Raw genomic sequence first — 26,779 nt, forward strand, 5'->3', positions numbered from 1 at the left:
GATGTCTATGATATGGCACAGCTGTATAGCTGAATTCTAAACAGACAAATTTTTTTCCTGTTCTATTTCTGTTATGCTTCTAAGTATGGTACTGCTGGAGCCTCATTGTTCTGAAGGACTGTTAACCCCAGGCACACTTGCAGCAGCAGAGAATATTTACAACTCCTCTCTCTGCTCTCCAGCTGCTACATCGTGATGCACTGACTGTGCGGTGCCACCATACCCAGAAGTTAATCAAATTCTTACAGTAATTTCAAGACCAGACTAAGTCAAGACATTTTTATTTTTTGCTTGGCGTATAAAACTGATTCCCATATGAAACAGAAATAAGTAACTAGCATACAGTTCATCTGGAGAGGTAGATGGTAAGAAGTTTGACGACAGTAGCACTTTTAGAATTAGATTTGGCACGTTAAAGCTAAGCTTTTGTACAGACTTCAAACCAGGCCACTCCTTGAAGCACTCTGCTCATACACACATCAGCAGGTAGGAAAAGATGCTAAAAGATCTGAAAAACAAAACCAAAATCTAGTTAGAAAGTATCACTGCTAAATGAAACAACTCTTAAGAACACGTTTCAGAGTATACCATGGCAACTATTTGGGAAAAATAACCTCTTTTTCCACAGCTGTTTTATAAAATACTAGTTTAAAAAAGGAACTTTTAATGAAGCCATCCCCAAAGATACAATAAGATAATCAGAGTTCTTACAAAAGAACTGAAGCTTAGTATTTCCTGGAAACCAAACTGCTAAGTGGAAGGATAGAAGAGGCTGTTCCCAGCTCTTTGTGCTCACCAAACACCAGGTTTCTCTTTTGCCTTTGAAAAACTGGGAATTTGCTGTGAACTAACAAATTGCACTTCCCCTTCAGTGAGGTGGTGCTGACTGTGCAAACAGCAAACACATTGGCTCATCAAGAAAACAAAAGGAATCACCTCTTTTCAGGAAGTGCCTGCAACAGATACTGCAAAGTGAAGGAGTTTCACATACAGGTAGTGTAAAACAGAACAGGAGTTAAATTTCAAAGGCTATAATTGAGAAAGAAAATATTAAGCCTTCTGTGCCCTGTGTATGCAGGTCTGGTGTAAGACAGAAACAAAGAGCTTCAAAAACTCTAAAGCACATGTCATGTATACTGTTGTAATTCACTGCTCAGAACAATGTGGGAAGTGTTTTTGCTTGTTAAATAGTTAAGGATTTACAGTGTTACTGCTCTGGTCTTTAAACATGGTTGTTCTGCTAATACACACATGGAACTTTTCTATGGTCTGTTTGAGAGGAGAACAATTTTTACAATTCAATCTGACTCTCGTCACCTTTCTGTAAATTGCCTAACAGCACAATTTAAATCTAGCAAACTACAATTATTTGGATGATATAGCTCAGCTACACAACCAGAATTTTTCAAGGTTAAGGCTCATTGAGATTTCTAAGGATTGTGCGCTATGGTTAACTGTGTATCAGGTGCTTTGAAATAGCCTCTGTTCTCTTGTCTCCAACAGATCCAAGTCAAGGGGCAATAAGAAAAGGGAACATGGTAAAATCATCATGCATTTACTGTGGTCAAAATAACCAAGTTACTGTGACTCTCTGAGTTTTGGTGAAACTATTGTGGATCCAAAACTCACCTTTCTAAAGAAGTTAGCCTAAAATCTAGTCACCAAAATGCCAGATGAGTGAGTGGTCTTCCTGGTGATAGCAGTAGTGCTAAAGAACCTATGAAAGTTTTGGAATGAAAATCCAAATGAGTATTCCACTGTTTCTAGTTATTTAAACTGCTACTCCTGTAGTAGCTTACTTGAGTGGAGCATGGGCTTTTAAAAGTACATACTTCTAAAAAAGTATTTACTTTTTTCTTTTGGCAGAGAGGGCATCTCCCCCCTACAGTGGTCAGTGGTCTTGGGGACCCACCACCACTAATGTGTTTTTGGAACTGTTCTTTAAAAGTTTAAGAACTGAAGTCTGGTTTATCTGCCACAGTCAGGATTCACCACATATGCTGTCAAGCGATTAAATTTATGTGAGAAAAGGGAAATAATACCCTTACAGAGAGGAAGATACAGCACAATTACTGTTCAGCTGGGTTGGTCCAAATAGCATCTCAAGAGTAGCTGGCCCAATTACTTGGCTACAGCAACAGAAACTGGTGGAAGCTCTGCTACAGCAAAGCTTCCTATGCTACTCACAGCTACTCATACCTATGGCCAGCACGTGTCCAGTACAGAGCTGTGACCAGAAAAGGGGAGAAGGGACCAAAAATCGGGATGTAGACCAACACCAGCTGCACAAGTCACAAGTTTCTGAGTGCCTTTCATACATCCTGTCTCATTTAAATGACAAAGGAGTTTATGAATTGTAATTTAAGAACTTACCACTGAAAGATAATGAAGTAGTTCACATAATTACAAAAATGAACAAACTTTCTGGGGTCTGAATGGATTTGTACTCGATGATACTCCCGTCAGTAGGGGATCATGTTGTGCATTCTGCAGGCAGAACTGCTTCAAGTCAGCTGCAGCTTGAGAAACCTAGTTATAATAAAAGCTGGCATTAGAATTCACTGAACTGTCTTTACCGAGGATGTGGTTTTTACATTGAAAAGTATAAAGAATACTGCTAAATGATTCTGTGATACAGCTTATGTAGACTTAATGTAATAATTTCATTGCAGTTTTTCTGTTTCTTAGAGACAAGAAGAGAAATGTAAGAGAATTGATTTGGCTGTTTTAATTTCCATGTTAAACTTCTAAGTATAAAAGGTGACAAACAGCAAGATCTTGGAGATGGCTTAATTAAATACATGAAGATTCTTGTTCTAGCATAGCCAATTCAAAAATACTGTTTATGGTTTAACATGTTCTGCTTGACTGAACTCGCATTTCAAGCTCTCTTGGAAAGCCATCCTTATGATGAGATAATGGGGTTCTCAGCACCCTTATAAGGGTTTTTTGGCATGCTGTACCTTCCTGAAAACTGAACAGTGAAAAATTCTTTGTCTTGCTTTTCTTTGCTGTAACTGTGAACTCATAAAATAGTACGATCAGTTTCCAAAAGTTGCATCTTGCACTGACACTTCGTGTCCGCACTTTGCCCGGTTTCTCTGCCGTGCCAGGCGCGGTCTCACCCCGGCCCGGCCCAAGCTCAATGCACTTGGTGTTCCCGGCAGCGACATCTCCATCTTGCCGTGCTGGGGCCAGCCCAGCCTGTTGTGCGCCCCGGCTCGGGCGGCCTCTCCCAGAGCCCGACCACGGGCGCTCCTCGCTCCGAGGCACGAACGGGCAGCGCGGGCCGCGCCCATCGCCCCGGGGAGCGCTTCGGCCAGGGAGCGGCCCGGGGCCCGAGGGGCGGCGGGGAGCGAGCGGCCGAGCCTCGGGCAGGGGCGGCGGCGGGGGGGACGCGGCTGCGCTGCCGCTCCGGGCTCGCCTCGGCCGGGGAACCCCGACGGAACCCCGGGAGAAGCCCGGGCGCCGCCGCCCACCGGGTCCGCGGGGCGGGGCAGGGCAGGTCGGAGCCGGCGGCCCCGGCCCGGCCCCAGCGCGGCGGGCGCGGCCCCGGGGCGGCGAAATGGCGGCGCGTCCGTCCCGTCCCGTCCTGTCCCGTCGCGGCTCCGCGCTCACCTTCACGCGGGTCACACTCGCCTCCAGGCGCAGCTGCTGCACCACCTTCTTCATGGCCGCCACGTTGGAGGAGCCCGACATGGCGGGGTTGGCGGCGGGCTCGGCTCGGCACTCGCGGCACTCCCAGCACAACTTCCCGGCGCGGCCGCAACTCCCGGACCGCGGCGCCTGCGCAGCCCGGGCCGGGCGGGGCCGCTCCGTGTGCCCGGGCCGGGGCCGCCTGAGGGCACGGGTAACCCTGCCCGCCCGCGGCGGGGGCGGGCTGCTTTCACACTGGGGAGGCTGATCTCGGCGATAATAGCCGCTGGGGTCCGAGTCCAGAGAGTGTTTTGAGATGCCGTGAATAAAGTTCTTAACTTAGTTCTTGCTAGCAGTTTGGGTGTTGTCTGTAGCCTGGAGGATGTTTACGAGTCCTAGTTCGTTGCAGAAAGTGAAGCCTGGTGCGTGGGGGGACATCGGGCACTGGAAACAAGCTTTTGAGCAGGGCCTGTTGCCACAGGACTGGGGGAACGGTTTTAAACGAAAAGAGGGTTGATTAGAGATGAAAGGAAGAAGTTCTCAACACTAAAGGTGGTAAAAGCACGGAAGAGGTTAACCAGAGAGGTGGGAGATGCCGCACCCCTGGAAACATTCAAGGTCGGATTGGATTTGGGGGTCTGGACAACGTGGCCGAGTGGGAGGGTCCCTGCTCCCTGCAGGGGCTCGCACTAGCTGTCCCTTCCGACCCGAACCAATCCATGATCCTGTAACAGTGTTAGGACAGAACCATGGTGACGATTTATGAAAGTATTTCTGTCATGGTTGCCCAGCGCAGTCAGGTTTCCTCGGAACACTGCATTTGGCTGGCACAATGTGTTTGCTGCGGTCCACAATAATTATCACTTTATCAGATCCAGGTCCTGCAAGATTCTTGTTTTGTGGGGATTTAGGTCTGTGTCTTTAGGAGAACAGTGGAATTGTGTAGGAAATTGTATACTACCAAACTATTTTTACAAAAGGGAAGAAAATGTTAAGAGGAAATGCTGTAGGGCATATCTCTTAGAGCCGAAGGGCTATGATTTAGCAATTCCCAGTTACTTAGGAGATACTCCCTTGTGTAGAAGGTGTGGTTGGTTCTGCTTGCAGTTAGCTGGGACCTTTCTGCCTCAGCACAGACATAATTTCTGTTTTCATAAGTGGAATGAAAATCAGTAAATGAAAAAAGGATATTTATGGACTAACTTATGTCATAACAGATTAACGAGAAACTCATTCTTGAAGAATGCTTCAGTCAAAAAGAAAATTAGAAAGCCCACCTGGCCTTTGCTGTGGTCACATAGAGGGACCAACATGTCATTGAGTCAAATGAGACCTCGAACATCACAGGTGAGAGTTTTTGTATTTTTCCACAAGAACTTTTAAATTTCACAAATAAAAAATTATTACAACAAGGTTTTAGAAGACCTGAGAGGAAAAATAGATGTACTTTTAAAATAATGTATATAGAAAGAATTATTTTCTAGTTCATATTAAGTAACTCAACAGTTGCAGAAATATTTAATATAGCAAACTTGCATGGCTGCTAGTTAAAGAGAAGTGTAGCATCCTTGTCAATACTATCTGATTTCTACTAAAAATATCAAGACCTGAAAATTAGCAGTACAACAACTACCACAGATCTAAACACAGTTTAAGTGAACCTTGCTCAGAGACACCTTAGTTATTCTTTTTGCAGACATTAGCAGGAGCATTTTTGTGTTTCCAAGGCAGCTAATATTATTAATGAAGTCAGAAATATTTTGAATTTTTTTTCCTCGACACATTTCAAGTTGTGGTGCTATTTGAATCAAGCTTTCAGGGCTTTGCATTTTTTATGAGATGAACAAAGGTAGGATTTCAGCTGAGGGATTCTTGTAGTCATGACACTCTCCAGAGTATCAACTGTTTTTGGTAAGATGTCTCCGTTGCTGTCACAGTGACACACAGCAGTAGCACAGGCTGTTATCTCACTTCCATTGTGGAGCTTGTTCTGATGTGACTTATTCGGATGCTGTCACCTGGCATTCAGTCACAAATTACTCTGCTGTCACTGTTCTCACTATCTGGTCATCACTGTGAGACAGGACATCACTGTTCTAGTCCCTGTGCTAATATCAAAGGAACCATTCCTGCCTACACTAATTGGACATCCACCTAAACAAAATAAAGCATATAGGAAGAAGATGATAATACATTTACATCTGTTCTTGTTTTTTTAGCTGCTGGAGCTTCATGTTTTTTACGTCCCAGCAGAAGTGTGGAACTTCAAGCTGAATACAGTTCCAGTAGCTCTTACTAGCAAATTCATCTCGGCGGGCTTTATAAGGTGAGTGTACTTTTAGGTTTCATGTACATGGTAGGTCCTTCATACTGTCCTTCAGTCTTTTAGTCCAACTGTTGCTCAGAGAGCACAATTACATCTGCCAGCAGAAACTTGTTGTCTAATTAAATTACTGGAGTGTAAGTGGTGACCATAACTAGCATTATGTTGTACTCTATCAGGCTTAGTTCCCTTGCAGCCCGTCGTATAGACCATTCAAAAGCACTTCCAGAGCAGTGCTAGTATTTCTGCAGAATGATTTCTGTTGTAAAATCATATCTTATATTCTTTGTGTCTCCTTGAGCCTGATTATCAAAAGCTGGAATTCTTTTGAGCAATGGGCCAGCCTCAAGACAGTGGCTAGATGAAGAGAGGATAGTCTGTCAGTTCCTGTGAACAGGGATATGGTGATCTGGGCTCTCTCAGTCCAGAGAAGGAGCTGAAGCCTTGTTTCTCAAGGGGGAGCATTACAGTCCATGAACCAGCAGCATTTCCTCTTTCTTCTTGAGCAGTGAGAGGCTGTGCACAGCACCATGTAGTGTGTGTACTCTCAGGTAGCTGCTTAAAGGACTTAGTGAAAGAATACCTTGGTTCCCAGTCCTAGGCTCAAGCCTGGTGCAGGGAGTTGCACTTTTAATCTGTCATAACTTTTAACTTCTTTTTTTTTTTATACTCCTAAACATTTTGCTTACAAAATCTGTGTATATCTAGTGTGGTAAGAAGTTGTAGAAAAATCAAATAATGTAAAGATGTGTATTGAAACTGAGCTTTTACATGCACCTTGTCTACACCTGTGCAAAACCTGCCAATTCAGCTAAAACTGCAGGGAGTAGAGGTTTTAATTAATTTAAATTGAGTCTTGTATTATCCACTTAAGACAATGTATAGTGTAGCTGAAAAGATTGACAGCAGTCAGGTATGAGCACGTAGGGCAGAATGTATTCATTCTCGCAGCTGTTTTTGTTGAAAGGCTGCTCGAAACCAGAGAAAAGAAGTGCATACACCTATTTTGTTTGTTGTTGTAGTCTGCAGCAGAGGTGCAGAATACATGTCTGAAGTGGTAACTATGCCATGGACATCTGCCACTGCCCTGTATTTTCTAAAGTAAATTTATTTCACTGAGGCATCAAATTAAATTAGGATCTTCACTGATTTCAGTGGGTTTGTATTTGCCTGGGTATTGTTGCTTGCTAATGACTCTTAGATAATTGCTTATTAATTATTCTGTGGGTACTGTAGTACATTAGCATTAACAATAAGTAGTACTTGGCCAGTGAATCAATGTCTTTAAAAAGAAAAAATATTTTTAAAAACTTCTTTTATTATAATCCAAGAGAGGGAATGGCAGCCTTGCTGGTACTGCTGTGGCTTGGACGTTGTTGATAGATGTGTTGTTCAGTCAGCTTGACAATCCCAGTACTGCCTGAGTCAGCTTTACAAAGGATTCCTAGGCCAAAGTACAGGCCACTTCCATTAGCTGTGAAATTAGAGGATGATATTAAGGGTGTAATTGTCTATGGCCCTGAGTTCTTGTTCCCATGAACTTGATTTCTTAGCCTCTGTGAGCTTTTTTTTTAATTCCTCATTCCTCACCACAGAAGCCAAACTTTATTATTTCTAGATGAGATGGCTGCAATAAACTCTAGTTTTCATTACTTTTAAAGGGACACCCTGAAGCAAGTGACTTGTATGTGACTGTTTTCTGCCAGCCAGTGGCAGCAAGTGACAGATTAATATTATTGTATTTTTCTAGCAGCTGCACTGGCAAATAATTTCTAGATGAATTTCTGCCCTACATCTCAGGATCTGGATTCCTAGATACTTTCCCCCCATTATACATTGTGGATGTGTCCACTCTGCGGACTTTGCCCTCCTCTGCTGCATGCCTGTGCTCCAGGGCAGTTTTATGATGTTGAGGAGGGTTCTCTAAATCCAAGGTATTTGAAATAATACAAGGGAAGTGCTGTAGCCCACTGAAGTATTGTGTTCATGAGATGAAAATGGCAGTGTTTTTACTACATATTTGAGGTGTGAACTGAAAGCCTATAGGGCTGCTTGCAAGTGCAAACAAACCTTGACAGGTTAATGTTGAAGCCCTGTTCAAATGGAAGACCTGGCAGGTTCTTGTCTGTACTGTTTGCTGAGAATGACATGTGCTATCCCCCAAGCTGTGTCTGTGCATTGCTTGAGGAGTGAGAGTTGCCTGGGCCAAAATCATCCTACCAGTTAATCAGCGTGGGTGATTACCTGTCTCAGGCCTGCATTTGTTCCCTGGTTTCTTATATGGCAGCATAGAACAATTAGAATTGCTTATGCTGTGCTGCATAAGGTGTGCCTCTGGCACATTTGGATTTATTGTGCAGAGATGCCTTTTATTCTGTAGTGATTTTTTTCTACTGAGCTCATTACCTAAATATTTGCATACTTTCAAGTAGTGCATTAAATGATGCAATTCATATTTGTGTCAGCATTCTCATCCTCAAATCATGGTGGAAATGTTCACACTGCAGTGTTTGGTTTTTACTTAAAATACATTTGCATACACACATGCACACACCCAACTGTGAATTTGTGTTGGAGAAGACAAAAGCAAAGGAATGTGCCTGCTGCTTGAAGTGGACAGTGATGAAGGCTCCTCTGGCCCTGGGTGCTTGAAGGGAATGTTCAACAATCCTGGTCCAGCCCCATGAAACTGTGTCACTTACATGGAAGTGCCTCACCTTAGCTTCCAGTGTTATTATTTGCCTGCAGATGAGCAACAGCATTCTGAAGAAGTAAATTTCAGATTTTGTGTGCTTTCATATTCTCCCTTCATATGAGGCTGGTGCAATGTGAATCTTGCTAGTTGATGTTAGCCCCTTACAGTGCAGTGTTCTGGCTGACACCCATCTGTAACTGGGTTCTGTTCTAGGACAGTTCCCAGTTTTGGTCATTCTGTCCGTGCAAGCCAGCACGTGTAGAGCATTATCTTCCCCCTCCTACTAACTAGCCATCATTATTTGATCTTACAGATGTATTAATGAATGACAACATTCTAGGGTGTCTCCTCACATCACATTGAGAGTGCTGCGGGAGAGGCTTGGAGAGTTCCTGGGTGGAGTGACAATTGCAGATAAATTCAGATTTTTGAAATGCATTGGGAAAAAACTAGCAGTGGTAAGTTAATTTTTTTTCTTTAGTGATCTGTTTTATAATGTAAAGCAGAGATTTCATTCCTGCAGATGAGATATCACATAGAGAGAACTTTAGGAGCACTGTTGGCATTTCTTTTAAACATGCTGCAGCGTAAGCTCTTGTCAGAGCACATCTACTTCCCCAGGTGCAAAGGCAAAGCTGGACAGTTATATTAGAAATACCCTTTAAAGCAACAGGTGTAATTAGTTGTCATCCAGTGAAAAGATGATAGTTTTGATAAATCCTTGGATTAAATATAATAAATCTGGTTGCATTAAAAAACCCTGAACTCATAAGGCCATTATTACTTGTACACAGTTGGGAATAATTCAGTTGACAAATTTGCAATGGAAGCTCAGTCAGAGTTCCTCTAATGGCTCTTGCTGTGACCTGCCCAAAAACACTTAAGACATCATTCTCTGAATGAAAACTCTGGATGTTCCACTGTTTAGTGCGATAATACAGACTGAGATGTAAGTAATAAAACCCCTACATGTGTGAATCCTAACTGTTCCTCCATCAATTCTACATATATATCTTACAAAGTATAGCTAAAGATTAAATAAACTTCACAATTAGTCCAACTGAAAGTTTGTTTATGTAATACACAAAGATTTAAGTCATTTATGTAAGTGTAGAATACTTTTTCCATGTCTCATTTCACCTCTTTCTCATGGATTTGGAAATTAACTACAAGCAGGAAATTTGGTGCCATTCTTTATTTCATTTCTAGTTGAATTATCACAAAATCAGTCTCACAGAAGACTGGAATAAATACTAAGTAATATGCAAAAACTGGGTGGAAAATCATGAAAGGAAACAAAAGACTGTGACACAATCTAAATTGGAAAGTATACATATGTTTTCAATGAATTGAGGTCTTTTTAAATGGATGATGATGAGTAAGATGGTTAATTTTCTTCCCCACATAGCTCAGAGATAAATGGAGAATTTTTCCAGCCTTTATAATGTCAGCAAATGAATAGAATATTTTATGTTAATAGAAAATTAAAGATACTGGTAGCATACATGAAGATTTAGAGAGACAAATGAAAGGTATAGTTTTACTTTGAGGTATTTATTGTTGCTTGATGTTTAACTTTATAACAAAGTGTAAAGCAATAAACCAACAGCTTTATTTGTTGTTTAGGGTCATGGTAACCTCATTGAATTACATCTTCATGATCAAATATTTGTTGAGTGTTCTCTCACCTTAGTCTTCTGTTTCACAACTCTAACAATGTAAGCAGAACTAAGAGCTGTGTCCTTCTTGCAAACAAGGGTCTTTAAATTGAAAAGATAAATTAAAATCATGTTCACTTGTTCTTCCTTTTTTGCATACAACCTCTGTGTTTAATTCAATATAATTATTTGAATGTAAACTCAGATTTCTTTTCCTTACATTGGAGCACATCTTTCAAATATATATTGACTGTTTTAGACTTTGCTTTTAGGACAAGTGTTGAAATATGGAAGTGTATGTCATAAAAAGCATATGAAGAAAAATGATAAATGTAAGAAGACATAGGATAATATTAGATTTTTTTTCTATATGGATTAAATATTTTGCAATACTGATTTAGGTGACTAGAGAAAATTATGTGACACTCAACATTTCTGTCCAGATTCAGCTTGACGCAACTTTTGATAAAGCAAGTTGAAAATTTTCTTTTTCTATGACTGTTGGATCAGGTCCTTTAAGCATAAGAGAAAGTGCAAAGGATAAAGATACTTTCAGTATGTGCACGTAATCTTGTGAGTCTGATTAAGATTTTGAAAAATAGGTGAAGTTTCAGAACTATGTCAGAAAATACAATTGTATTCTGAGATACTTTTTCCTCATAAGGCCTCTACAGATTATAGTGCTGGTTGTAAAAGAATGCAGTATGCAAAAAAATGACAATGGAATGCATATGTCACATGCAACACTATTGCTAAAAGAAGTACTGTATCTGTTATACTTCCATACTTTATCTTCCAAGGTGAAAGCAGAGCAGGAAACAGAACTGGAACTGAAGTCATTTGCTCCTCCTTATGTAAGTACTGAATGGTTTGTTAGGTACCATTTTCAGAAACTTTACATTGTACGTTTTCTTCCTGTCTGATGGATATACTGTGTAATTCCAGGCACTTTATCCTGAATTATATTTATTACCTGGAGTGGAATATTTTGAAGATGTTTATCTGTCATCAACTCAACAAAAACATCACATTATTGAAGAAGCTAATAGGTTTGGTCATGGATCAAGATTATCCAGCCTTTCCCAACAGAAACCTGAAAAAAGCAAACCATTTTTAAGAAGTATACATCAGGTAGAAAATGTAGAAGTGCCCAGTCCTGTGGAATGGGGTGAGAAAGAGCCTGTTCCAGTTTCACACACAAACAATAAGCAAGACAATAACAACAGGATTACAGAAAAACAGTTCGGGGAAAAAGGTAAACTTAACCAGTGCAGGGAAGGAGGATGGTGAATGAGAAAAATAAATATTATGGTTAACATTTGCAGTAAAATAATATCTCTGTTTCATATTCTCAATTATTATACAGATCAAAGTGGATCTGATGGATCTCTCTTCACACCAAGCCATTCAAATCCTGCAGATCAGGAGTCTGGAAAGTGTGACCTGGTGTTACAGACCTCTGATCAGAATCATCTCAGCCAAGATCAGGAAGACTGCAGTGCTCCTAAGTGGAATGACAAAGCCAAAGGAACTGCTCTTACTCATGTAAACCACAGTGATGAACAAGGCCAGGGTCACCAGGGACCCCAGAATCACACTGAACATCAAAAGGGTACCAATGTTTGTTATTGTCTTTCTGCTAAAACAAGAGTTCTAGAAAGTCAGCAAAGTAAAGCTAAATTATAGGAAAATAAAATAATTTCTTAAAATAATTTAATTACAGATTAAAATAATCTATAATTAAAGCTTAAGTAAGTTGGAATAGCACTAGCAGAACAATATACCATTATTTAAAAATAGTGGTGATATCTTTCAAAGAGATGTAGTTTTACCTTGTGAGTCCTTCATTATCACTGTGGGCTGATATAGAGAAACACTTTACTATAGTTGATACATTTGTCTAATCACCAGAATTAGTCAGATATAAATTCTAATAACAAAATTAACTTTTTTAAAAATTTAATTTCTTTCTTATGTTATTCATGGAACATTTCCAAATCCTGGAGATAACACCACTCACTGTGTTGATTCACTGAATTTCCAGTACAGGTTGGAAATCCAGTCATTGGCAGTCAAACCAGCCTGATGTTTGCAAGTGTAATCTATGTATTTTTGTGATCACTATCCTGTGACAGAACTAGCAAATATGGAAAATAACAAGCACCAAAAAGATACCAAATTAAGAAGAGAAAGAACACAGGATGCTGAAATTCTGAAAATAATGGAAGACCAAACTACAGTTTATGTCCACAAAAAGCAAAGGTTAGCTGATAATGAATCTTATAAGATAACGGATAATATTATTCACCGATACAAACTTATTTTATAGACTTCAGATAAATAAAAGAAAAGGAGGGAAATAAACCCATTTTGGTCAATGAACTTTGACTTGTTTTTTTTATTTTGTCTTAGCTTGCTGCAAAATAGAACTAAGAAGGCTAGAGTTGGTCTTGGTGAAAAACTGGATAATCAGGTATGTTTTTCAAGGTAACATTCCTAGTAATCTTGTGTAATAAATATAGTCCTCCACCTAGAAACAGTCTAATTTTGTAAGACTGGTGACTCATTATAAATATGAAAGATTTGAGAAAAAATCATGCACTGTTACTTAGCAGATATTCTAATGAATATCAGCTGTATTTCTAAGCAGTTAAAATCTGCAATTACAAATTTTAGTTTAGAAATTGGCAGGTTTTGATTTCATAATTAATGAACCAGGTTTTAAGGCCCTTAGTTCCTGGTCTTGCATGGGAATGTCAGTAACTCATGGGGTCATGGACAGGGAGAAGAACCATTAGCAGTATTCTGTAGTTCTGTCTTTATGTTCTCTGTGATGTAAGTGTTCAGTGTTCTCATTTTGTTTGCAGAGATCCAGCTCTTTTTAATTCAGTAGCCATGTGTACTGGTAACAGAATAAAAAAGCCTGCCTGCGGAAGTCAGATTCATCTCTCTCTTTCACTCAGGCCACTTTCAGGGCATATGTCCAATGTAACTATTCAGGATTGTGGTTATGTACTTATAGTTGTGTCTTTTGACTCTATAGGCAGATGAAAACAAGCAAAATCTTCTCACTTCTCCAAAAGAGTATATGTCACCTCCTAGTCCACCTTTTTTGGCACTTACTGTAAATCCAGCTCAAGTTCCTGTAATTCAGGCAGCAAGTGAGTACATGATTCCAAGAAATTGCAAGGAAGTGAACATTTAATCAAGACTGAAGAGTCAATGAAGACATAAATACCTATACTATACATACATTAACTCACAGTATTACAATTTTTAATTTATTATTAGAAAATTCCAGGTATTTATGATTGTATGGGCTGTCCTAGAGCTTGGCAAGTTCCCAGCACTAGAAAACCCAACTTGTCAAGTTGTGGATGGAAGGAGAAAAGGAGGGGGATCAGATGCAATACTGCAGGCTCAAGTGAGAATGTAACAAAGAAAATCACAAGTAGTGTTGCTGAGAAGGAGGATGGTGAGAAATTAAGTTTTTGACCTATTGTTGCACACTAGTGGAAGTCTGAGATATTGTCCTACCAGCTGGAGTTTAAGGAAAGATTTCTCTACATTTATATTGCAATGTATTTTAAGCAGGAAATAGTCTTTGGGAGGCTTTTTTGGCTTCACTGGCAAGAATTTGCAATGTGTGGAGTGAATACATTTCTTGATTACATAGTTCTAGTGATATATTGTCTAAACATATAGAAAGATGTTTGTTTGCATGTGTGGAGTGAATGTCTGGATGCATGGTGGATTTCTCCCTTTTTTAAAGCACTAGCCATTCTGAGAAGTTAGATTAAAATGAAACCTGATTAAAAAGAAATCGTTTGTACTGCTTGTTCTGACAGAGCTTTTGCATAATTTGTGATGAGTGCATTACAAAAGTCTTGACTGATCCTTTGTACTTAGAGTATTCAAATGCTTGCTAAATATAATTGTAATATCTTTAGAAAACAAGATGGTAGAACAATTGCAACAAATGAAGAAAGACAGAAGGCACATGGAAAAAACTAGAGAAGAACTGATCAAAAAAGCTAAAGGGCTACTGGAACAAAATAAGCTGAGGAGATACCATGGTACACTTTTAATTTATTTTGGAATTTGGAGTGATTGAGAAATTACACTGAAACCAATTTGAAAGTATTTGTCTCTTTGTCACTGAACTTAATTGCAGAGAGAGCAGTTTGGTAACCAATAGCTCCAAGAAGACTCATTTTGTGTCATAGCATGCTAGAAAAATTCAAAGTTGCAGTGTTTCCTTACACAATTTTTTTTTGGTGGCATATCTTATAAAGTTAAGGTTATTCTGGCTTTCATAGACTATTCAAGTTGTGTCTCATATATGTGCAGTGTTCAGAGAGCTACTGCAGGCTGCTTCTCTCTGAGGCCCAGGGCAGCTGGCACATTCTAACCCTGCCTTTGGCTGGTGCTTACAGAGGCTTGTACTGTGTTCATAGGGCTTCAGGTAAATTGCATGGTAATCTTTGTTCCTCCTATCCAGTGGTGTTCAGCCTGTGACATGGAAGTTACAAGCCTTTTGTGCCAAGCTTGACAAACCTTCGTTTTTAACAAGGTCAAATCTCATTGAAATTTCACAAGAATTTTCTTTGTAAAATTCTTTTCAAGTTTATACTTAAAACCATCTTCCGTAAGTCACATCCCAGTTATACAGAGTCACATCCCAGTTATACAGAGATGAGATCTGATGTTCTGAGAGCTTTCTCTTTGTGCTTAAATGTATCTAAGTCATTATGAGTCTCAAATATTACTTGTGGCTCGTTGCAAGGAGACAAGCCAATTCTTTCAGTTATTCTCTGAGGACATGGCTGCACCACACCCTGCAGCATGGGGAATTTGTATTTTAAAAACCACAAACTTAGATGTTTGAAGCAGTAACTGTGTAGTTGCACAGAGCTGCAATTCAAGCTAGAGATAAGCCTTAAATGGCACCTGCATTGCCTTCAATTATCTTAGATAAAATAAAGGCTATTTCACAAGGATTCAAACAGCTTCTGCAGGTTCTGTAAGAAGCATCTGTACCTCTGAATTTTTTTTTTATCAGACCTGTAGAGTTTCATAAGTAAGGGCATGTAGCAAGCATATAGCTTTACAAGGTATTAAGGAAAGAGCATTTTCTGCAGTACCAGCCATCCAAGTCTGTATTTAATATCCTCCTAAGACTGCCATGCTGACAGGCACTGTCAGTTACATGGCAGAGTCCTCCAACAGCTGAGTTCTTTTGGATGAGTTTCAGTTGTCCTGCTTCCATATAGTATGTCTTGAAAGAAGGGATTCATTTGAGACTGCAGGTATGCAGTGGCCATAAGACTGCCACAACACATACAGGGCATTTATGTGCCAGCTCTCGATAGCACATTGACAACATAGGAGGAATCATAGTGATGTGTGAAGGTAACTGTTTCCCATAATTTGGGATGTCAGTATAAAATGAAGCTGTTCAAAATCTCTGGCCATGAAGAGTATAAATTTTGCCTAAATCTACAGTGCTACATTTTCTGGTACAGTATAGCTATGGACTTCAAATTGTCAAGACCATATGAAGGACATGCCTTTCTTCACAGGCCAGGAGCACGTAGGTGCAGCACACCCTGCAAAACAACCTGGCTCAATAAAACTTTGGGTTGGCTGAATAAAACTTCGGGTTTGGACCCTGTGTTTTATCTCAGAGCCTTTTGTTGCAGGTGTTTGTGTGACAATTCAGTTGCATAAGAGTGAATGTAATTTTAATGAAGATTTTTTCGCTAAATGTTTCTTTTAAAGAAACCTTTTGCCATGTGTCATTGGCCAGCTGAAGCTTGTGAGATGAGCTGGTCATGGCTGTCTTCAGCAGACCTTATGATAGGGAACAAGACCTAACACTATTGCTGTTTTACCGTGCAGTTCGTGAGGAATGGAAGAAGAAGTACTTTGAAACTAAGAAAGCTACAGTTTCGCTGGAGGACACCCTAAACAAACTGCGACAAGATTTAGAGCTTTACCACCAGAAATTGCTCTTGCAATTGGAAGCCAGAGATAGACAAAAACGACCAAACAATGCAACAACCTCCAAGGTATTTGCTTGTATTGTTTTTTATCTCTTTATACACAGTCTGAGGTTTCTTTCTATAAAATATAAATTAAACAAACAGATTTATTGCCAACCAACCACTTGTAATGTAGCTTTATGTCAATGATCTGAGGGACAAAATTCCTTCAGGCCATTTGTCTCAAAAAGACTGCAGTAGTGCTTGAGTCTGAGCTTTTGTTTCTTTCTGTTTCTGTACCTTTTTGTAACAAACTCCCTTTCTGCTCAGTATGGTTAATGGATTGTTCAGTTCTGCTTTGTTTCTATCATCCAAGATTTCATCCAAGGAGGCAGTGAATGTTTGGAGCATGCAAAACGCATCTATAGCTTTTGATGTGGTTGCAGTTCAACTATTGTGCAACTGTGAGTTTCATAGGAAGTTCAGAGGGATTAAAAAGAGAAAAGATAAAAAAGAAAGGATAAAGGAGGAAATACCCTTTCCAACGTTTATGTCTGTTAATTTTCTAAATGCATTAATGGAAGCAAGGCTGTTGACAAAACTGAAACTAACCTAGGAAAAATAAATGTCCCTTTCTTGCATCTGAAAGATGTGCATGTACAGTCTAAGAGTGTATATTATATACAAACATGCATTATTTGAGCTATCTTGAAATATCTACACAATAAAAATATGAATAGGGTTGAGATTGCGTTGCTGGCTATGTTCAGACACGGTGTTGTTCCTTTTGATTGGCATATCAGGGGTGGGTTCTTTTGGTCTCCTTGGCTAGGCACAGAGAGGCTCACATGAAAGACATGCACAAGGCAACACTACTACAGCAGTTCTGTAGTGAACAGCACGCAGAGAAGGGAGCCAGGATTTACTGAGCTGTTGGGCTACCACAGGGTGCTCCCCATCCCTTGTGAGCGACGTGCAGCCAGGCAGGCATCAGGCAGGTGGGAAAGCAGGGGAGCTGGAAGGAGGTTGTTAGAGGATTGTTTGTGAGTGGTGAAGTAACACCCAGTGAGAGAACTGATGCACTAATGCTGCACTTCAAGTTTTGTTGCTGTTTCACACAGAATTTCACAATCATCCGGATTGCTACAGTGCAGCATGAACTCGATCACCTGAGGAGGAAGCTAGATGATACAAAAATGAGACTCCTAATAGAAATTAAGGTACTCTGCCTTTTAATTAGAACTGTCAAGATGTGGCACTGTATTAAAAAAAAAATTAGAACTTCTCAATTATTAGAGGATGTAAATATTTGCTAAAGAGTTCTTGTTTTGTGCTGTTAGTTTTAAGGTGTTAGGTGTTGTAACTTTAGCTCCAGAACACCAGGTTATCAGATTATTTGGAATGTATGGCATTCAAACAACTTGATACTCAATGTCCTATGTAAGCTAAGGTTCTCAATCTTGTTCATAAAATTGTCATTGCATTTAAAAGGTAATTGAAGAAATACACCTGGTGTGGTGGGGCACTGAGCAGTAATAAATAGACCATGGCTAAAGAAAAATAAATGGTAGAAAGGACAAAAAAAACCCCACCAACCAAAAATAAATTTTAAAAAGGCTGTCTAAGCAGATGGCAGACCTCTTCACCTGCTTTCTTCCATATTCCTATGACTCTTTTTGGAGGAAGAGGTAGTATAGACCTTCAGGGTATACAGCTTTCCAACTCTGAAAGCTTGAAATAGGAGTGTTGTACATCACAGAGATTGCTCATACTCCTGTTTGCTGGGTACTCCAGTGTGGTTGTAATCATTATGACTCCTCCATGGTCTAGCAAGGAGTGGAAAGAACAACTAATTTTGCAGTTGTCTCAAAAACATCAAGGTAAAGTACAGAACAAAGTAGTGCCACAACACGTAAAATTTCAAAGATGAAAGATGTATTCTGTATTCAGCCATCCTGTATAAAATTCAGTCTTAGTTATATAAACCTACATGCATGTCAGCTCCAAAAAAAGTTTCCTTAAATTGCCATTCTTTAAATGATGGGTTCTTTTGCAGATGAGAAAGCAGGCAGCATCTGATTTACAAGCACTGAGAGCGGAACTGACACAGAAGAAGATTCATTCAGCTTTAGTGCTCCAGTCCAGAAAATCAGGAATTTAAGAAGATGACATGACTAACATCTGTGAAGTCTACAGCAGCTCCCTAGTGTATGTGGAAGAGAATTTCAGAGCATTTGTTTGTATGTTCTTGAAGTTATTTTGTAAAAAGGCATTATCTATATAAATGTTGTGAAATTTGTATACTAGGCTACTGAGATAATGCAGCTCACTTCTTTCTAAATCTCACTTACTGTAAGATTAGTCAGCTACTTAAACATACAGTTTAAGCCAGTAACATGTCTAAAACTAAGCTGCTATTTTTAAAGTGCAAATTAGCTAATTGTGTAACATCCAGTGGTATGATGATGTTCTTCAATTAACTAAATTGCTACTAAGAAATAAACCTAAAATCTGTAACCTCTTGTTCTTATTTTCAGGCTCACACATTCTGTTTTTTAGAAATTATTGAAATAAAGTTTCTGTAGAACTACATCAACAGTAATCCTTTATTTGACTATTTACTGAAGTATGTTTTTGCCATTATAAATATGCCTATCAATAAATTATCAATGTATCATTAATGTATTATTACGAAGCATAAACAAAACCTCAGATAATCTCACTTTATTCTACATCTAGCTGGTTTTGTTCCCTCTCTTATTAGGAAAGGCACACAGACATTAACTGTCTTCCATAGTTTGAACACTTGCCTGAAAGCTTTCTCTTGGATCAGTATAATGATGATCCTGGTCCAATTTACACTCCTGTATATTCTGCCTTCCCTTAATTCCAAGGTCATGCATGTTCTGAGACTAAAACTTCTCTGAAAGAGGAATCAGAAACCTCTTCATAGGAAGTTTATTCTAGCTCAGATGTTATTATATTAAGCAGAAGGATAACATGCTAAGAATTAATCTCAACTAAAACGCTGTCATGGCTGTATTTATTACTGGAAATGAAACAATCATGGGAAATAAATTATATGATAAGAAAATGATGCAGTGCTCAAAAGAACCAACTTAGAAATATCTTGAGTTAAACTACCCCTTATCCAATTTATTTTCTTAAAGATAGGACTTAAAGATTTTAGTGCTAAAGTATTATTAAAACTGCACCTGCTTTTGCTAAGTTCAGGGTTGAAACTCACATTCTTTATTTAATAATTGTGTCTTAAGATATGAGAGCAGGCTACTAGCTACTGGAAAAATCAGAACCTAAATTTAAAATATAATATTATCAATTCATGATTCTTGACTGCTACAGAAAAGAGTTTTATTATTAAGTCATCTGGCCCCCAGAATTTTGAATGTGAGATATTCGTACCAGAAGTCTCTTGTCTCTCAGTTCAACAAATATCCATCTCACAGTATTTAAACATTTAAGTAGTAATAAACTTTCTGAAGTACATATGTGTGTGTGTGTGTGTGTGTGTGTGTGTGTGTGTGTGTGTGTGTGTGTGTGTGTGTGTGTGTGTGTGTGTGTATACAATAAATAAAATGTACCAGTTTCTCTTAAGGCTTATAGAGTGGTTCTAGTGAAAAGCCGCCTGATTTTTCAAGGGAATTTTCTGGTTTCTGCAAGAGAACGCTTCACTTTCTGCTTTCCATCACCTGTATCATCAAGCAGACAATTCAGATGAAGTCCTGCAGTCTTTTCCTCAGTAGCCATTAATGCTACCATACTATGGTAACTCTTTAGCAAGCAAAAAAACCCAACCAATCAAACAAAAAACCACAACCTCCCAACCAAACCAAACCAAAAACCCCACCAAACCCACAACTCAGTACACCTACCTAACTAAATAATTTTTTAATTAATGGAGTCACTTAAGCAGGGCCCAGTTGTACTTTAATCTGGTTGTGAAACAGTTCTGAGAAGCAGACAAGCAGTGTGGGCTGTAAGCTGTAGAACAAGTAAAGCACAGACAAGGAACATTGTTTACAAGCCTAAGAACAACATTTTATTTAACAAAAAAATCCTGTAAACACCAGCCAATCTTTACATCACTATGAGTATTTTAAAAAGTTATACAAGTTCTTTAGGCAAATGATTTTATGAAAATATGAACTAGAAAGAAAACATAATCTCCTATTATCTCAGAGGCAACACCCCAGAAAAACAAAAACCAGGCTACTTGAATGAAGCTTTGTGTATGTGGAAAAATAGATATGCAGATCATTAAATAAGCTTCTGAATTCTAGTTTTCAGGAAGTAAAGTAGTTTGAAATTAAAGGAAACATCATCTAAGCCCTCTTCACATTAATGCTTCTTCTTCAAGCTAAGGTCAGAGATTTCTGGCTCTTGAAACTAAGGAATTTATGTGATACAGTGAAATCGGAATTTATTGAATATTCCTTTCTAACAACAAGCTTGATTTAAATCTTAACAGCAACTACTTCATGTTATGTAATTTCTTCAGTCCATAAAAATCTTTTAATCTAGAAGAGTAACCAAGGTGCATATAATCAATTCTCTCCAGTATTCTGTTTAATCTGATTCTAGAGTGACTTAGCTAAAATATTGTTTGGGTTGGGAAGTCAGAAGGCTGAGACTGCACCATGTAACACAGGAATAAACATTTGCTGCACCTGGCAGCTTTAGCAAAGCAGCATTATGAGACTGCCTCTGTAAATCCATCAGTTGGTCTTGTTACCAGATGCACACTGGGTTCAAGCATTACCTAATTCACAGTAACTGTGAAAAATTAAAAAGATAAACTGTCTTTAAAAAAATCTACTGCTGCAAGGATTGTTGTTCCAAGGCAACATTGGAATGTTCTGAAGAATGAAAATACAGTTTTGTATATAAAATAACAATATTAATTTGCCAGTTTTTAAAGTTTTTGTAATCACAATACATTTATATAAAGGCAAAATCTGTGATAGTGTAAGTCAAAATAAAAAATTACCAATTTTCATCATTCTAAATTAAGGGTTCACATAGTTCTTATGGTGTCAGAGCTTGCCACATTGCTTGAGTTTGTTGTTCTGCTGCAGTTTCCCTGGAATAGTCAAGACTGTTTCCATTCCACATGCCAATGCCCCTTAAGCCTCGACTCTTCACATATGCTGCTTTTAGAGAGATGCTGTGAGGGTCATCAAACCATACCTGGTGGAATTGACCAGCAGAATCCTAGAAAAACATTTAAACACTAGTGTCAGTAATTATATTTTCTCTTCAACACAGTTAAAAGTACAATTAAAAACTGAGATATACAAACCATGTAGATTGATATATTTTCCCAATTTACCAATTCTTTGTCACACAGCATTAATTAAAAATTCTAAGCCAAATACTTGGATATTTTTTTAAATTGTATAATATAAGTTATAAAACAGTGACACAATGTAACTGAAGTTAGATGAAAAGCCTTAGCTAATTTGTATTTTAATTTTTTTTTTTAATACAGCTAAAATTTTAGATACAGGATCTAAGCTAACAGGTGAATTTAGTTAGAGATTGTGAGGTTTTTAAAGCAGGTTATAAAATTTTATCAGGGTTATGCTGCTTTTACCTGGTCATTGCTTACAACATTTTTTAATCACCTACATGTGAAACTTAAATAATGTCTAAAGAAACAAGACAAAGTGGATACACTGTGGTGTTCTGGTAAGAATAATTTAAGGACTCTTTCACTGTGTCTATGTAGAAACTAAAGCAGAAGAGAATTAAAAATGCAGAAGAGAATGCCAGGCTTGTGCAAGGCACTGAGCTAGACAAAATTAAGAGAATCTTGGAATCTTTTTTTTAGTTTCAATCATTTATCAACTTATGAAAGTAACTATAACAGTGAAGGACACAGCTATAGGATGTCTTTGTGCCAAAATGTCCTTTTTGACATGATGCAGTATCTCAAGAAGCCTAGAAAGTAATAAAGATCTTTATTACTCCTGTAGTCTTCAGGCACTGTACCCCACTCTCAGACTAGGAATTCAACACACAGATTTCTAGCAATCCTTTACTATTAAAAAGAAACCAACAAAAAAACCCCCCAAAAAACCACCAAAAAACTGCCCAAAAAACCAAAACCCCAACCCCCCAGAAAAAAAAAAACCATAAAAGGAAGAATCTAATCAAAATAACTTTATAGTCAAAGATCTATGGTTCATGAACACTTACTCCACATCACAGTGTCTTGGAAAAAAGACTCTTACCTTGTACTCATAAAATGGAGCCTTCTGTAGCTCATCCCACAGCACCCCTGAAAGAGAACTGTTCACCTGCTTCATGATGGTTGAGTAGGGGACCTGCCTCCCTGCAGCATCACTGCAAGGAGCCCCACGGAAAGGCACTTTGGGAAGGGAACAAACATGATCCTGAAAAAGAAACAGGGAGGCATGAGTTTCATGTAAGATATACTGAACTCCAGACTAGAAGTACAGCCAAGAACAATTCACAAAAGGCATTAGGGCCACAAAAATTCCAAATCTTCAAGCAACTCTGGCAGACACTGTAGAGAAAAGTGAATTAAAACAGACAAATTTTCTTTAATCTGCAGTAATACAGGGCTGGATGGATACAGTTCAGTATAAACAGTTGTCTTATCTTTTCTACCTTTAATTGACCATTACATTTTTCATGGGTATAGTATATGAGACCTCGTAAACTGCTATGCTGTAACAGTCATAGGTTTGTTATGATTTGTTGCACCTGTCTTTACAGTGGTGTTGAGAAGGCACATACAAGTGTTGTAGGGCCTTTGGACATCATCTCTTGTCACACAGATAACATTTATAGCTCCTTAGTCAAACACAGTGCTTGGATATCATGGGGTTCAGGCTGCCTAAGGAGCTAAAATGCCTTGTCTGGTAACACACTGCTCATCAGTTATCAGCCAAGCAAACAATTCTATTTTGTGTCCCAGCCTGATGCTCTTATCCATCAGACCACAGTTATTTCCTAGTCCAAAAACAAGATTACCAAAATCTAGTTGTATCTTTCCAATGAAAAAAAAAATTAACAGTTTCATTGCAAACAAATAATCTTCACCTTACCGTGGATAGGTTTTGGCAGACATAGTCATAGCCATACCAGGGGACACCCATCACAAGCTTCTTAGGATCAATGCCCATAGCAATGTACTCTTCATATCCTAGTTTTGAGGGAAATTAAAATTATCATGCATTATTTACTTTATTTACTTTTCCTATGCTTTTTATTCTTAGAACTAATTTAGAGCCAGAGCCACTGCAGAACTTGCATGATCCCCAGACAGAGGCCAAGGTGCAAGCTGTCCTTTGCCTTCACCTGCACTCTCCAGTGAGTGAGAGGTTTGCTCTACTGAGATCCCAGTAACTGCTCTAGCTGCTCACACTTTAAACCATCTGCCCTGAGCAGAGGTTCACAATGAGAGGAATGTTTCAGGCTCTTTGCAATCCCAGGCAGACACCATTGTTCTGCAGCCATTTGTAACTTTAAAAGCATTCTTTGCACTCCTGACCTTACAAGTAACAACACAGAAGTAATAAAGGTCTGCCTGTAGGGTCAGAAGGATCAGGGATACTATTTTCACATATTTGAGCACACTCAAAGCCTCACTGCAACAATAACAAAATAAACCTGTCTAATTAAAAAACAATCTTTTCTATCTACTCGTGTGAAGAAATGGAAATGTTCTGACTCCTGGGGAAGTGTTTTGTCCTCACCAACTAAAGTCTGCAGGTAAGGAGCATTGGCTTTTGCAACACAGTCTGTCCAGATCTGGCTCTGTTCATCATATGACATCACAAATAAGAAGTCACAGGCATCTGCAATCGCAGTGTAGTTGTAGCACCTTTTATCTATGCATGCTGGAGACCAAGCCACATCAAATGTTACCTGAAGGAAAAATGTACAACTTAGTATCAAATACGGCCCTTAGGTGCCCTTGTTACCCCTTAAAAAAAAGCTATGACTTTCAAAGACAGCATTTCCCCAAATGGTACAGTTTAACACATCTTGAACTATAACACATAATGAACTATAGGAGAAGCTGCTCATCTGATAAAGCAAACAGAAGATAATAAAATGAGTACCCCATTAGTGAATATATAGCATCAAAGAAATTAAAATATAATCTGAAAATCACAAAAAATTATGAAGCATGATGCATATCCTAAAAACTTTTGTGATGAGTTTACCAAAACCCTGTCAAGTTCTGCCCCAGAAGGCTGTATTTGCCCTACTTTCAACAGCTCATTAAGGCACACTAAAAACTGCCAGCTCACACATAGGAGTGACATTGTATCTACAAATCTCAGTAAAGCCCATCTCTCATTTAAATTCACACAGGTCAAAAAGAGTGATTCTTACAAGATCATAGCACAGCTAACATTCATAATTAAGCATTCACTAGAATATTATACTTAGATCTGCATAAATTTCTTTCATATTCACATGCTAAACAGCACTGTCAAAAGTCCTTACATTTCATAAGGTTAAATTTAATATTTGGATAAAGTACATTATTATTACCTGTGATCCAGCTATTTCTCTGTGAAAAGCATCTGTAGTTTCTTTAACAAGCTCTGTCAATGCATAATACTCAGGGGAGGTTTCATTAACTTCTTGCTCTATATCTATGTTAATTCCATCCATATACTGTTTTTTTGCAAGGTCCACCTGTTGGGATATCCATGCTGCTCTTCTAGCAGGATCAACAATTTCCTTAAGAGGTACATCACCTAGACAAGAGGCCTTCAACAGTTAACATGCATTTGCATCACAGTAATAATAAGAAGGAAAAGTTTGTCTTTAGTTAACCAACAAATTTAAACACAACATAAGAAATGCCCATACCAATACTGGTAAAATACAAAGGAATTCACTTTTCCCCCAAGCATAATTTTGAGAAGCCATCCCAGAAGAGATTACCAAGCTTCTTTGAGACAGTGGTGTTAAAATTAAGTTCCTTTGGTTTTTCTATAATTTTGATTTTCTTCTGCTTAATATTGTTTTTAGCCACAGCAAATTACCTTTCTTGAAATCAAAGTACTTTTAGCATTTCCACTGGACATGTTTAGAGAAAAATACTTCTCTGTTTAACCTTTGTTGTTTTCCCCACCGTAGTCTTGGTTTCTGCTTTTTCTCAACTGAGCCAAAAGATAATCACAACAGGTAAACTAATGGACTTTGTCTTTCTAATCAGCATTTGTACCTGCACAGTGTTCCTGAGCATTCATGTTTTAAAACTCGACCTCTTCCTTATACAGACAGACTCATTTAATTGCAAAATACTACAAATTACTTTAAAATCCTTCCCTTATTTGTCTTTTGGGTACTCCACATAAGATTCAGAATACAGACCCAAATAAATATTTTCTACAGGCTTTTACTTTCCTCCCTCTTCCTGCATAGCAATGATGTTCCCTCTTACAGAACTTTTAAGATGTCACTGGGATGGTTTTGTTACTACTGTGGTACAATCCACCGTTGGTTTCAATACACTGCATACCAGCACGTGCAAAATCTCAAGGTATTAAAGTCCTGGGTTCATTAAAGCCTTATTAATTAATTCATTTATTGACTTTAATACTCTGCATACAACTGAATGTAAAATGTCAAGGTAATATAGTCGGTGTACCTTATCTTCTCATTCACGTATCACGAACACCACGTTTTCCCAATGTAACCAACCTTTCAGTACTACCCTCGAGCCTTTGGAGTGGGCATAGCACATGAGCTCAGGATCGTACTTCCCAAAAGCTGCCACAGTGGTAATTTTTGACCAGTCGTAGGATTTCCAGGTGTCCTTCCCCACATCAAATACAAAGACCTGGAAAAGGGGTAAAAAGCACCCTCGTTAGCCCCGAGCACTTCGCATTCTCCGCGCAGCTCTCACAGGGGCACACCGGCGGCGCGGGGGGAAGCGGCTGGCAGGGATGGCAGCCGGGGAGCCGGGCCGGTACTGCCCGGGGGCACTGCCCGCACTCCAGCCAGCCCGGGGACAGTGCCCGCACTCCAGCCCGGGGACATGCCCGCACTCCAGCCCGGGGACACTGCCCGCACTCCAGCCCGGGGACATGCCAGCCCGGGGACACTGCCCGCACTCCAGCCCGGGGACACTGCCCGGCTCGGGCCGAGCGCGGGCGGCTCCCGGGAGCTGAACCTGCTGCGAACGGCGCTGCCGCCGGGCCCTGCCCCGCCTGCACCAGCCCGGGCCCGGGGCCGCGCACCTCGGAGCCGGCGGGGCCCGTGACGGGCTGGCACAGCCGCGGGTCCCGGCAGGGGCAGGCCCCGGCAGGGCCCAGCAGCTGCAGGAGGGCCACGGGCAGCAGCCACCCGGCCCACGGCCTCCCCATGGCCGCCGGAGCCGCCCGGCCGCGCAGCCTCGGCCCCGGGGCGGGCCCGGCCGGAGCCGCCCTCAGAGCGCCGCCTGTGCAGGACAAATGAGCTCGGCCGAACG

At 39.6% G+C, this 26,779-nt stretch overlaps 3 protein-coding genes across 3 annotated transcripts; 1 reads left to right on the top strand and 2 right to left on the bottom strand.

Annotated features, from left to right (window-relative positions):
• Positions 1–265: 265 nt before the first annotated feature.
• Positions 266–3,808, bottom strand: GNG5 (G protein subunit gamma 5). Its single transcript, XM_033067885.1, has 3 exons — positions 3,619–3,808; positions 2,374–2,529; positions 266–508 (listed from the first exon to the last, which is right to left on the bottom strand). The coding sequence occupies exons 1-2, from the start codon at positions 3,697–3,699 to the stop codon at positions 2,404–2,406; spliced, it is 207 nt and encodes a 68-aa protein (XP_032923776.1). The 5' UTR covers positions 3,700–3,808; the 3' UTR covers positions 266–508; positions 2,374–2,403.
• Positions 3,809–3,844: 36 nt separating this feature from the next.
• Positions 3,845–18,849, top strand: SPATA1 (spermatogenesis associated 1). Its single transcript, XM_033066935.1, has 14 exons — positions 3,845–4,514; positions 4,854–4,983; positions 5,856–5,962; positions 8,995–9,112; positions 11,113–11,166; positions 11,258–11,567; positions 11,679–11,924; positions 12,448–12,574; positions 12,725–12,785; positions 13,356–13,473; positions 14,263–14,388; positions 16,214–16,383; positions 17,418–17,516; positions 18,353–18,849. Exons 1-14 carry the CDS (start codon positions 4,399–4,401, stop codon positions 18,455–18,457), a joined length of 1,887 nt encoding a protein of 628 aa, XP_032922826.1. The 5' UTR covers positions 3,845–4,398; the 3' UTR covers positions 18,458–18,849.
• Positions 18,850–20,227: 1,378 nt separating this feature from the next.
• Positions 20,228–26,684, bottom strand: CTBS (chitobiase). Its single transcript, XM_033067983.2, has 7 exons — positions 26,550–26,684; positions 26,011–26,149; positions 24,850–25,058; positions 24,042–24,213; positions 23,391–23,488; positions 22,551–22,712; positions 20,228–21,528 (listed from the first exon to the last, which is right to left on the bottom strand). Exons 1-7 carry the CDS (start codon positions 26,673–26,675, stop codon positions 21,343–21,345), a joined length of 1,092 nt encoding a protein of 363 aa, XP_032923874.1. The 5' UTR covers positions 26,676–26,684; the 3' UTR covers positions 20,228–21,342.
• Between the last annotated feature and the right edge of the window lie 95 nt (positions 26,685–26,779).

This window comes from Catharus ustulatus, chromosome 9 (assembly GCF_009819885.2).
Source record: "Catharus ustulatus isolate bCatUst1 chromosome 9, bCatUst1.pri.v2, whole genome shotgun sequence".
Classification (NCBI taxonomy): Eukaryota; Metazoa; Chordata; class Aves; order Passeriformes; family Turdidae; genus Catharus; species Catharus ustulatus.

Coding starts and splice junctions, on each gene's coding strand:
- SPATA1 (XM_033066935.1), top strand. CDS start 4,399: ATGAAAGTATTTCTGTCATGGTTGCCCAGCGCAGTCAGGTTTCCTCGG. Junction 4,984..5,855: donor TGAGACCTCGAACATCACAG/GTGAGAGTTTTT, acceptor TTGTTTTTTTAG/CTGCTGGAGCTTCATGTTTT. Junction 11,167..11,257: donor AGTCATTTGCTCCTCCTTAT/GTAAGTACTGAA, acceptor GTGTAATTCCAG/GCACTTTATCCTGAATTATA.
- GNG5 (XM_033067885.1), bottom strand. CDS start 3,699: ATGTCGGGCTCCTCCAACGTGGCGGCCATGAAGAAGGTGGTGCAGCAG. Junction 2,530..3,618: donor CGAGTGTGACCCGCGTGAAG/GTGAGCGCGGAG, acceptor TATTATAACTAG/GTTTCTCAAGCTGCAGCTGA.
- CTBS (XM_033067983.2), bottom strand. CDS start 26,675: ATGGGGAGGCCGTGGGCCGGGTGGCTGCTGCCCGTGGCCCTCCTGCAG. Junction 24,214..24,849: donor GAGAAATAGCTGGATCACAG/GTAATAATAATG, acceptor TTTTTCCTTCAG/GTAACATTTGATGTGGCTTG. Junction 21,529..22,550: donor CTCCATTTTATGAGTACAAG/GTAAGAGTCTTT, acceptor ATGTTTTTCTAG/GATTCTGCTGGTCAATTCCA.